The sequence below is a fragment of the Protopterus annectens genome, chromosome 8.part0 (genome assembly GCF_019279795.1).
Source record: "Protopterus annectens isolate FY-2018-M chromosome 8.part0, PAN1.0, whole genome shotgun sequence".
NCBI classification, from domain to species: Eukaryota; Metazoa; Chordata; order Ceratodontiformes; family Protopteridae; genus Protopterus; species Protopterus annectens.
In genome coordinates, this window is record NC_056741.1 from 1,970,820,512 (window position 1) to 1,970,834,088 (window position 13,577).

General features: G+C 36.6%; 1 protein-coding gene across 2 annotated transcripts in view; it reads left to right on the forward strand.

The window, feature by feature from the left end:
- GNAO1 (G protein subunit alpha o1) overlaps nucleotides 1–13,577 on the forward strand; it is a 1,256,657-nt gene that overhangs the window by 283,010 nt on the left and 960,070 nt on the right. For both annotated transcript variants that reach the window (XM_044081504.1, XM_044081503.1), the window contains exon 3: nucleotides 87–228. In XM_044081504.1, the coding sequence (XP_043937439.1) occupies nucleotides 87–228 (142 nt within the window). The remainder of the gene's footprint in view (nucleotides 1–86; nucleotides 229–13,577) is intronic.

Below are 13,577 nucleotides of genomic sequence, written 5' to 3' on the forward strand. Positions count from 1 at the left end.
GGACCATGCATGCAGTGCCAATGAAAATGTTTACAATCTGACCCTTTCAAATGCAACTCTAAGGTTCTTGTTTTTATTTATTCAAGGATTATTCATGAAGATGGTTTCTCTGGGGAAGATGTGAAGCAATACAAGCCTGTGGTTTACAGCAATACTATTCAGTCACTTGCAGCCATTATCCGTGCCATGGATACACTGGGTGTAGAGTACGGAGACAAAGAAAGAAGGGTAGGGGACCTCTTCAGAGGCTTGGCTTTTGAAAGTCCTGTGGTGCATGTCTTTTTTGCTTTGATGGAAACTGCAGTATTTTGCAAAGTTATGTTATGTTGCAGTCTGCCTTGTAGTGCATTTTTCATTGAAATGCTGTGCTGTTTTGATTTATGTTTAAGAACAGTGAGATCAGAAGAAATCATACAAGTTTTGTCCGAAATGGAATTATATTTCACCTCATGGGAAAAGTATATTACTGTTTTCATACCTTTGCATTTAAAAATGCTTCTGGTACAGATAATTTTAGATGATATGGAATGACCTATATGGATTACCTCAAGAATAAATGTAGGTTTATTGCATTACCTAGCTAAAATAATTATTCTCTACAATTTTTAATTCATTGCATGTGCCAGTCATGCAGAAGTATTTTGCCACATTTGTAGTAATCTTGAACCATCTATATAAACTAAAATATGACGGCACAGGAAGTATATTACCAGTCATATTCTCATTTTCCTGAAATGATAAAATAATGACGGCATCCTGTTGCTTGAATAAGGGCTTGTGTATGCCGCTATTGTTTTTATTGGCAGTAAAATCAGTTATTTTGCAAGCAGCTGACAAACCTGGAAACTTGTTTTAAAGGATAAACATCGATGATGATTATTTCTATTTTTGACAGTGCAGTCATACTGTACAGAACAAAAACAACAAATGTTTGTAGCCAATGACTATACTAGGAAAGTCAATGAAGAGCATCTAGCACTTTGTAACGTACGATCCATGCATTTAAAATAGATGTGATAGACGGCTGCATTAGTGTACTTTAAGGGCCCATGGTAAAAGTATGCATGGATAACTATAGAAAGAGAATGTGTGGATGATAACTTCCAGTGGTGTTGCTGACACCTCTAATAAAAAAACATGAATGTGTGAAATGATAAACCATTTCTGCATATTGGGCACATACTTGCTTGACTACAGATTTCCATTTTGTTTCCTTAATTTCATAATTTATTTTTCACCTGAAGAAATATGAATGGTAAGATTTGTTTAGTTTAGCCTGCTACCTAACATCCATAGGGTTATTGGCAGTCATATAAAGAGTAATGATATAAGAACTAGACAGTACACACTGAAAAATGTTATAATGAGCAACATATATGCAGGGAAGATGGATGACTGCACTGATGAGTGCAATACTATCTGATTATACATTGTTGAAGTAATGTATGGCACTCCTCTGAGACAAGCTTGCACACAGATGGTGTTGTGTTTGTGAGTCTCATACAGTGTCTGTGTCTCATTTGCATGTGTATTATGTACATTTTTATTTTATGTTGATATTTGTTGACTGGGTATGTCTGACTGAGCCAAAGGCCCAGGGAGAAAAGCTCCAAACAGCTCACATTATCATACAAACAATACTAGTATGTGAAAAGTTTCAAGTACATGCAAAATCTAATACAGAAGTAGCTGTATATACAACTAAAGATACAAAAATTAATAGTATGTACAAAATGCTTCTAATACAAGCAGAAATGTAATACAGAAGTGGGTATATACACAGCAATACAAAATAAACTGTGTCAGCTGTCAGTGAGGTAAATGCTAAAGACATGCGTCTGGAGCATCTCTCCTTGGGCCTCCACTGAAAACAGGTTCTGTGGAACCTAGTCAGACTTTTCCGGTCAACAAATGTTAAATAAAAATAAATAAATAAAAAAGACAATGATAGTAAACATAATTAAGTATGATGATCAAGTATTATAGGCTTGGGGAGTTCAGAGTCAGAAATAGTACAAAGGGTAAGTGGAATAAAAGTCAGAGTCTATGACAGGAAGAGTTAGGTTGGGCTTTGGCAAGAGCGCATCCAAGAATTCCTTAAAGTTTCTTTTACGGCATTCTTGAATTCTTGAGTATTGGATATAGTTCTGGTACTCAGTGAAAGTTTATTCCAAGCTAAGGCAATTGAGTAGCTGTATATTTGTTGGCCAATTGTTTTTTTTTTTGGTTTATAGATTTCTAAGAGGAACTGGTCTAAGCTTCTATGTAAGACTGCATACATGTTTTTACTATGTTATGTTTTCTATGAATCTTGTAGGACTTTGATGCAGTCTTTTATTGTTTGGCATTCAGCACAAAGGATTAAGGAGCTGTTTCCTCTGGTGCAGTGGTCCAGGGATTGATTCCCACAGCCTCTGTTACCTATCTGTGTGACTTAGCAAGCCAGTTAACCAGACAGTGTTTCTGGGATAAGTCTGAAAAAGGTCCATGGATATCAGTGCTCTGACCCAATTAACAAACAATACAATAAATAAATAAATGGTGCACCAACCCTACACAGTGTTTATGAATAGTACCCTTAAAGTAATGACACCTCAAGCTGGATTCTGTACTTTGTTCCAAACTGTTTTGACTGACATAGCGTGTAAATGTTTGGCTAAATTTATTTCTTTTTCTGAATGAAGAGATTTTCCCATTCAGTGTTTGGATAATTTAAGTCTCCCATAATTATATATTTTTTTGATTTTTAAGTACTGAACTTTTATCTGAAAAATCCTCCTGCTCTAAAGCAGACACTGACAGGGTATGGTAGGTTCTGATAGTATTATACTTCATATCAAATATATTTATTATTGCCTGAGGTCTTGTTTCCTTTGATTCTGTGTTTTAAGCAGTCTTTTAAAATATTGAGATATGGTCATATATTAGATCTACAGCACTGAAAATGATGTGTACATTTGGCAGAGTAATATCAATGTTGGACCTTTAAACTAAGTTTTACATATCATTTCAATGACAACATCATCCACAGCAAGAGGCTTCTTAATCACCCATTTAATCCTCGGACTTCCAGCACTAGGTTAAGCTCCCTGTACCTCATACATCTTATCTTTTGTACATATCAGATTGTTTTTCAGAATATGTAGAGGTTTTAAAAAAGATTCCATGGAACTGGAATATTTGTTGTTCGGTATTATACCCCAAGAGTAATAAGTAAAGTACACTGGGTATGGAGGATTACAGCAGGTTTCATGCTTCACCCTAAGCCAACAGTTGCATTCTAGATGCCTTGGTTGTGACATAACCATCTTAGCCATTGTTTGTATATTAGAATTATTCGAGGTGGGGGGGGGGTATTCTACCTTGTGGTGAATACCCACATCTGACTTTGTTGCCTGTAGTCCTGTATTTATTTCTTTGTTTGACTTTGTTTACCACATAATGACCAACTATGCAAACAGCCTCAGTCACACAAAATACTAATGCAGTATTCATTAACATAAGAGAAACATACAGTATTTATTAATGTGAGTGGTGCTTGCATAGAATCAATGTATGATCAGTTTATACACATATTTTCATAGAGAGAGAGAGAATAGGGTGAAGGTAGGATACTGATAAATAACAAAAGCAAGTTGATAAGAGGAATAGAAGAGGAGAAAAAGGAAAAGGTAGAAGTAAAATAGGATATGATCTTTTCGGCGGACAGTATGATATGAGAAAGTACCTGAAGGACATACTTTCAAAGTTAGTGGGTTAGGTGACATGATCACCAGTCAGACATTTGCATTCTGGTTGTTTTAGTGGATAGTGCTCAAGCTGAGATCTGATGATTGAGTGGTCTGAGACTTCATCTAAGTCCTGACGTAGTGACTGGGCATTATTTTGGGGCAAGAACTGAGAAGCTGTGGCTGGAGGAATGTAAATTGCTAGAATGGGTTTGTAGAGATCTGCCACTTTTGGCTTGCTATCTGAAGATTGAAGTTATAGCAATGAGTTTCTTTGCAAGAGAGGACATGGTGTTCTGCTGGAATAATCTGAAAAGTAGGGAGCCATGGAAAAGATTTGCTCTGCATTAAACTAGTAACCATTTAGCTTTGGTTAAATTGAGACAATGCTGTTCATTTCAAGGGAGTTTGAGATGCCTTCTTTGTAACCTCCATTTGGACTAAACAGGTAATCGGAGAATGAAGGAAGGAGTGAAAGAATGAAAAGTCTGATTTCCAGAAAAGTATTTTAATGGTAGAGAATGACAGCCTCTATTTAAAGTTACTATATCATACCCCTTCTTTTCGCTTTTTGAATATGCAGAAAAGCAATGTATAGCATAATGGCATGTGTATATGAGTCACCTTTACAGTGTAATTCAAGGAAATGATTATTATTTTTAAATGAAAGATTACAGAGCAGTTGAACATAGTTAATTATAGTGTGGTTGATGGAAAATATCAGTGTACTGAACTTATTAATGAATGAAGAGTCCCTTCTCCCTCCCCACTTGCAACACCTTTTTTATAACCATAAAGAAAGAATGAGTTTGGATATTCTGCAAAATTTGTAAAACAGAAAAGCTGATATTTCTGTAGGCAGAGATAATATTTTCAACTTTAAGCATCTTTCACTGTCCCAAAGGTCTAATAAGGTAGCTGTCTAGCCCTCTGTCTCATAATCACTACATCCTTCTAAGAATCAGGACTTTAGGGACTGTTACATAAGAACAATGGAAACATATTAAGACTGGACATGTGTTTAATTAGCACAGTCTATAAATCAATTAAAAGTGACTCAGCAGGAATCTTGATTAACTTAATATGCTTATTCATGAAGTTTTGTAACAGTCATGCTATTAAATGAAAAAGCATGCATATGTATCAAAGAGGTCTTCACATCATTATGACGCCTTAAAAGATCTAGTTGATCTAAAGAACTGTAATACCTTAAAGAATCCTGATACCTTCACATTGTCATACAGAGTACACATTCACTCAGAGTGCGTATATATATATATATATATATATATATATATATATATATATATATATGTGTGTGTGTGTGTGTGTACAGTGAAGTATAACAGTTCAGAAATGTTATGATTACTTTTAATATTCCTAGAGATTTTCATTGTGGTTGAGTTGCGGTGAAGAAGCTTCTAGGTTTTAATCAGTAGAAACCTCCTTATTCTGCTAATATTCTATGCATTTTGTATGTACATTGTGGACTCTGTCTTTAAACAAACTGCATGGTCATAGATTTTTTTTTTTATGTAGTGCCATTGTACTAATTTACAATTCTAAAATGCAGCATTCTGAGTCTGAAAGTTTAACATATTTGGAAGGTAATTATTCCTACTCCTGAGCTATGACTTGAATGACTATAATGATGTTTAGGGGTTGACCCCAAAAGAGAAAGGCTGTTAAATTTGGGTTTTGACTCCATTCACAGCTTCATTCTCAGAATTTGACATTCCATATTCTGAGGTACAAACCTTCACTTTGTCGTGATACTAAACTGTATACTGGTAACATTTTTAATTAGGTGTAACTAACAGTCTGCCCTTTATTTCCTGTCACTGCAATGGCATTGTGTTTTGATTTCATGAAGTATTCCTCTACTTTGAAACCTACTTTCTTCTCTGAACGACAAAAGTGTGCCATCACATTATCCGTAATCTACTCCATTTTTGTTTTCATATCACCCTCTTGCATATCTATAGACCTACGTCATAAGAATATCTGGTTAATACTCATTGTATATACAGGAAGCATAGTGGGAGTGTTTTCTTTGTTCTCTGTTACAAAAACTACAAAGCTGATTGTTTTAGGAGAAATGTGCTTGCGTAACAGGCTACCTATAAATACAAACACAATCAATGCATTATACTAAAGTAATATGACAGTTCCATAGTGCGACTCTTTCAAGCTTTTAACAACTAGTAACGTGATGTAATTCGATGTAGTGAATCACTGTGCATTTTGGGTGATAATGGAGAATATTGGACTGCGCACAAGTGAAAATCCAGAATACCTGTCACTAAATATGATAAAAGTAAAATGGTTTTCATTATTGCTGGGCATATCTCTCACCTGTTTGTGGCATTAATTAGAAAAATTCTTAACACTGAATGTGTAACATAGCCTTCAGATGTGAAACAGTGAGGCACGTGGACTTTTTAAGACTCAAAATTCCTCATAATGAGGTACACTTGAGAGGTATGATTAACAATAATGGTTTTTCTACCCACTATTTTTAGCTTTGCCCATGCTTATTGAGCAAAAAAGTTGAGAGCTGTGGTCAAAATGATGTTGCAGCTCCTAGATGTTACTCAATTGCCCTGACGTTCTGAAAGCTACTCAAAAACAATGGTGTGGTCCAGTGTTCTCCATTGCACCTATCTTTGTAACAACTAAACACAAAACAATGTTGTATTACACTGTCTGTCTCATTGAAAGCCTTTATTCAATGCCAGTTTGCTGTTGCGGTATGTGGACCTCTTCTGCCCAAATATCACTCATGTGCTAACTTTAACATATCTCTGTTCTTACCCTTAGCTCCATCCCAGCCCTGCATGTTACCTTCCAAAAAAGCTTTTCTCCTAATAATATCACTACTACACTAGACAAAAGAACACACATACTATGCATAGCCAATGCCCACAGCACTCAAACTCTCCCCTTGCCAGGTGTATTTACAGCAAGTGCAGGTTAAGCTACCTACAGGTAAATACATCATAGGATACTCACAGTAAGTGCATCCTAGGCTCTAACCCTAACCTGCACAAACTCACATCCATACTCCGACTCCCAACACTGACCCAATTAACTCTGTCGATAAAACGAGCTGTTGATAAAATAACACCACAGTTTACTTTGTCTGTAAAATGAACTGTCAACAAAAGAACTTCATACACACGCACGCAGACATATTTGAAATTAGTATGCTTATTTTCAACTATTTACAGTTCTTATCTTTGACTTTAATTTTCCAGATAATTACTTTGCAGATCTTCTGCGGTGAATTCAGAAGCCACGTATTTGATCTGTCTCGAATTTTATCCTTTTTACACTGTTGTTCAAGGTACTTGTTGGATATCCTTATGCCATACATAAGGATACATGGTTTGCCTACCAGCATGATTCATCATTAATATCTCCAAAACTGCATTAGTCAATAACACACACATTTTCATTAAAAACAGAAACCTAACACAAAAAAAACCCTATGTTTTTGCTGAGTGAGAAGCCATCCCCTTATGCCCCGCATTCCATTCACTTAAATGTGATAACTTCACAGTATCTCTATGAAGAAAGGCAAACACTACCTTCATTAAAGGTCTGACCTACTTCCCTGTTATAGACTGCAAGACAGTTTAGCAGCAATTCAACAAACCCTAAAAAATTCAAATTACCAAAAAAAAAAAAAAAAAAATCAGCAGTGTGCTCTTATATTGTTGCATACGTTGAACGATAGTTTAAAAAAAAACAATAATATTTGGACTGTCATTTGATTTAATTGACATTCTACAGAAAACCATTGTTTATTTTATTTATGTTATATATGTAACAGAGGTAGGACAAGACAAAGGTCCACTTAAACAATATACACCCAGTGAAAATACATATAGTGTAGAAATATTCAGGAATTTACAGACTAGGCATTCAGAAGTTTGTATGGTAAAATATAAATTCACAGAGGGGACATACCATTTATCAAAAAGAAGCAGAAAAATGAGATCATAAACAGTGAGTCTATATGGCATCAACTGTTGAAGATAATAGTGCTTAATGTACGTGCATCAGAAAACACAGCAGTATTTATTATAAACATTAAAAACAGGATAAGCCTTTACCAGGCTGCATTTAACAATATCAGCAACCTGTAAGTCAACATCCCTTAAGTAATTGCAGTCATATTGTTTATTCATAAATTCTTTGAGTTTGTTCTTAAAATCGGTTAAGTCGTTTGACATCCTGATATTGTTTGGTAGGTTTTTCTAAAATGTTGGTGCAGTTTTGCAGAAGGCTTTCTTAGTTATATTTAGTTTAAATGGGACCTTAGGTAGTAGAAGCATCATGGAAGTTCTGATTCTGTATGTAAATTCTCTATTAAAAAAGTTTATTTCTCATAGCCAGCCATTAATTTTAATTAAAACATTTGTAACTAAAAATTACTGAGCAGCAGCTTTGCCCTGGCTGTGACTGGGAGCCATTTATCTTTCTTCATTGTAGTACATTGATGTCCTGCATTTGAGAGATTAATGAATCACAATATTTTATTTCTTGTAGTCTGTAATAGGGAAGTGTTTCCTGATGACATCATTCTAGGTAGGGGTAGCCTGTACTCTGTCTTTGGTATGAGAATATTAATGAATGTAAATCTAGCTTCGGGAATGAGAAGATTAGAGAGAGGTGCTTTTAGCAGACCTAAACCTTTTTGATCTTCTTTTTATTTTAATTTATAAGAGTGCTGGATCTAAGAGAATCCCAAGATAGGTTTGTGTAGTAGTTCAGGGTAGAGTTTTGTGTCATATCTGAAATTGTAATGGGTGGAGTACCTTTTAGCTTCCAAGTTATGCTAAATAATAGTGTTTATAGTTAGTTTTAGATAAGTGATTTGTGGACGATGTTTTTTTGATCTGGACGCATAATGCATATGAGTTTAGTAGCTTTATAGTCTATTTGGATAGCAGCACTACCTTTCTTAAATTTAAATTTACCTTTTCTGCCACTGAGGTTTGCTTTCTGGATTTGAAATTAGTTAAGCCAAATGGGAATATCAGTACATCTATATATAAGAAGGACGTCCAATCGATAGGTATACACATCGACGTAGTATGCATGCCCCCCATACATTTTTGAGGTATAGCTAGAAGTCAGTTGCTTACAGTAAGTAAACTGAATACCAGTGATGAGATATGCATTGTACAGATGGGTGAAATGTTCAAAGAATTTAAAGAAATAGGTTATGATGGTGAATTCTAGGAAGGGAAAAGTTGGAAGTTCTGAGAGATAGGAGCCAGACCTTATTTTGGAGGAGAGAGTATGTATTCTAATGTTTCAGCACAGAGAAGAGAATAAAATTACTTAAGGTATACTACAACTTACAGTAGGAGGACAAATAGAGTGAAAAACATTATATCAAAATATTGGGACATTCTTGAGAGTATGCCAGAGCTTAAAGCCATTATTGGCTCAAAACATAGCTTTGCATACAGGAATTGTCCTAACCTTAGGAAGCATTTATGTTATAAAGATTTTTCTTATAACATAACTAAAATTAATCCTAAAATGAGTAATTCCAGACTTTTCCATGTTACAATTGTGTGAGTTGTAAATATATTACAACTAATTATAGCTTTATACACCCACAAATGAATAAGAAATTTAGCTTCAGCTGTTGTGCTACAGGTAGTACCATAAATATTGTTTACTTAGCTATGTGCACTGTTTTATGTAGGCAAAAGCACACATAAGCTTAAAGATCGTATAATTGAACACACTTCTGAAATATGAACACGTGTTACAACCAGTGCTTTAACTAAACATATTTTAGAAAATGGGAGGCATCATGACTTTAAATTCAGGGTGATACAGATTGTTTCAAAGAGTATAAAAGGTAGAGACCTGAATAATAAATTAGAGATCTCTGAATATAATTGGATTACATGGCTGCTAGCTGACTCTGAACCAGGAATTAATGCAAAAGTTAGTATAAAACCTATACTGAAAAAGAAACAGGATATTTTATGCTATGGTTTATTACTATTTTATATGCAGTTTAAATGTGTTTTTCACATGCATTTCCCTGCATGTAATTTTAAAGGTTTTGTATAAATGTTTTTTATGTATGTTTTTAGTTTTCATTTCTGTTTATATGTACTTGTTTGCACATGTTTTGAATGCATTTATCTTTGCTTGTGATGAGTGTGCTAGTGCTTTAAGAATTTTCTTGGTTGTGTCATGTTTGTTTGTGTATTTCGGCTTTTCCCGGTTAGGGGTCGCCACAGCGGAACTCCGGTCCGCTAATGATTGCCAGTAGATTTTTATGTACTGGCTTGCCGGGCCTAACGCACAACCTTCAATGAAGGAAGGCCCATTCACACATGTCGCCACACAGAAGACGCTCTTAACTGAGAATCGAACGGTCAACATCTAACTATGAGGCGACAACGCTACCGCAGCACAAATGTGTCATGTGATCTTGTTAATTAACTATATATTGAAGTCATTCTGCTAAATGTAGTCTTTTGTTATCACACTGAAGAAGGGTAGCCATACTTGAAAGCTTTGTGAATATTGTAGAATATTAAAAGCTTCTACCTCATTGAACATTTACAGTGTCTGTATACATCTGTTGGTTATAGTTAGTTTTAGATAGCTATTTCTAGATAAGTTCAATGTACAATCATAGCTTATTGGAGATTTCATTAGTAAATCTTCCATACCTTGTAAATAACATATCATCTGCCTAAATAATGCAGTTAATGCTTGGTAGATTAAATGGCATGTCATTTGTAAATGATAAGAATAGCAGAGGACCCAACACTGATCCATAAGAGAAAATCAGTCATTTTTCGTGTTACTGGGCTTTGTGAATGACCTGAGATGTACCTCCCTGAACTACATGAAAAGAGATGTGATGGAACTCTCAGATTATGTGGCCCAAGCAGGTATGACCCTATCCTTGAGCAGTATTCTACCGTCACCCAGAATGATACCATAGTACGAGCAGAAAATGATTGACTTCATTGATTGGCTAAGTTTCTGGTGTCATTCTAAGGGGATCCAGTATCTGTCTGCTGGGATGACATGATTGACAGACCTTGATTCTTTGCCAGAGACGGCCTGCATCTGTCACCCCTGGGATTCTGGCTACTGGCTAAGGCTCTTGCCACCCCTATAGTACCTTTTTTAGACAGTGTTCGAAAGACCACAAGTCCACCATAACAGCTACAAACAAATGCAATCAGAGGGTCATGCTGCTCAATGCTAGAAGTCTAAATCTCAAAATGCACTCACTCAAAGGTCTCCTCAAAATGGAAAATGTCAGCATCTGTGCTGTAACAGAGACCTGGTTTAAAGAGGCAGAAAGCACCCCTGCACTCCCAGGCTACAACTCATTCCATACCTTTCAGCCCCAGAATATGGCCGGAAGCTCCAAAGTTGGTAGTGTCTCCATATTCATAAAAGGTATGCACACCTCTAGACTGGTAGCCCAGCATAATGCATCCAAGATACTTCAGGTACAACTAACACTGGGTTAGACAGTGATACAAGACATAGCCTTCTACAGAACCCCAACCATGTCCCTAGACTCTCACTCCATGTACCTGAGAGCCCTAGAATCTATCACGGTCCAACCCAATACTTCCATACTGGGTGACTTCAACTACCCTTCCATTAACTGGGAAAACTATTCAAGTACCAATGTAGAGGCCCAACATTTCCTGGAATACATCAATTCCAATGTCCTGGAACAGCTCATTCTGACCCCCACTAGAGGAAGCAACATCCTCGACCTTGTTATCACCAACATGGAAGACCATTGCTCCACACCTATAGTCAATTCCTCCTTGATTGAATCTGACCACAAACTGATCACCATGGAAATCTCCATCTCACCTACATCCCCTGCAAAGGTGACCACCCTAAAAAACTTCTCCAAAGCTGACTTTGGGCTCCTATAAACAGAGGTGGCTAACTTTTTGGCACCCATGGCAATGGAAAGTAGCTGCATGACTACCGAATCATACACCAATGCACTGTACAAACACGTACACAAATGCATGGATCTTGCCATACCAAATAGAACCAAGACACTCTCCTCCAAAAACAGGAAGCCAATCTGGTGGTCCACAGCCATCAATAAACTTTACAACAGAAGGAAGAAACCGTTGCAGAAAAAAATGAAGTCACAAGACTGGAAAACTCCCTTATCAGCTTCAACAAAAATTTGAGATCCCTTATCAAATCCTCTAAAGCCAGATATGAAGGCAGAATTGTGACTGACACCAAAAACAACCACAAAGCCTTCTATATTTATATCAAGAACCTCCAAGGCAATACCCAGATTTGCTCTAAGTTATTGCACAATGGTACCTCCTATACTGAGCCAGCAGATATAGCCAACATGCTGGCTGACAGATTCAGTGCCAACTTTACCCTCTCTCCCCCCAAAGGACCTATCCCAATACCAGAAGAAAGCCTGTTACCCAATATTTCTATGGCAAGGTAAAAGCTGCATTGTCCAAAGCCAAGAATACAGCGTCTATGGGACCTGATAATATCCTTGACTGTGTCCCACATGAGCTACAAAATGAACTGGCACCACACCTAACAAATGGTGAACTGCTACAGTCATCCCTCTCCATAAAGGGGGCGCGATTACAGACCCTGGGAACTATCGCCCATTAGCATGGCGAGTCTGGTATGCAAAGCTATAGAGCACATCATCATGGACCAGCTTAACAAAGATATAGGCAATCTCCAAATTCTTGACCCCACACAGTTTGGCTTTGTCAAGGGAAGATCCTGCCTGTTTAACCTGTTTGACTTCTTCGAGACAGTCACCAAGGCTGTGGATGAGGGTAAGGCAGTGCATACAGCCTACCTCAACCTGGCCAAGGCCTTTGATACCATTTCCCACTTGGATATCATTGATAAACTCACAAAACTAGCCATCAATCCTTATATCACTAGGTGGGTTGCAAATTGGCTCACAGACAGGACCCACAGAATGAATGTTGCGGATTCCAAGTCAGACTGTTGACCAGTCATGAGTGGAGTTCCACAGGGCTCAGTCCTGGGCCCTCTCCTGTTTGGCATCAACTTCTCAGAAGTCCACGCCAACACAGAGGAACTCTGACTGACCAAGTTCGGTGATGACTGCAAGCTAGGAGTCATTATCAACTCCCCAAGTGATGCAGACATCTTACAAAAGTGCCTTTCTGAGACCAATGACTGGTGTTGGAACCACGGACTTAAGCTTAATGCTCTCTTGAGATCAAGAAATATGGCAACTATCAGCAGACCTTAGATACTGTGATTGGGTTGAAAGTCATAAAATAATAATCTTTAACTGATTCCCTCCAATGTAGTTATTCAAGTTACTTCCTGAATGAAATGTGTCAAACTAGAGCACACGTCACAGAATTTGCATTATTTCATAAATGGTGCATGTTACAAAAAATAATACAAAAGTTGTTCATTAGACAATAGGTTATATGTTATTTTTACTATCATAATTCTGTCTGGTGATATTGCAGATTTATTAAACAAAACTCTTATTTTTACCTGTAGAAATTTATTAGTATTATGGTCGAACAAAGTGTTACATTTTTATAACCATGCAGATAGACGCAATATATTACTGAATTAATTGTCTGTTCAAGAGCTTTCTAGTGATATGTGATGAATGTGTTGCACATTTTTTGAGCTATTGCAAAATATTGAAAATTATATGTATGTCATATGTTCACAATACTTCAAAACAACAGTGTTAGCCTACAGAAATATGAATGTTAAATGCCAACTATGGGTTTCAAAACTATGTGCCATAATGCCATGCATAAGATGGTAACA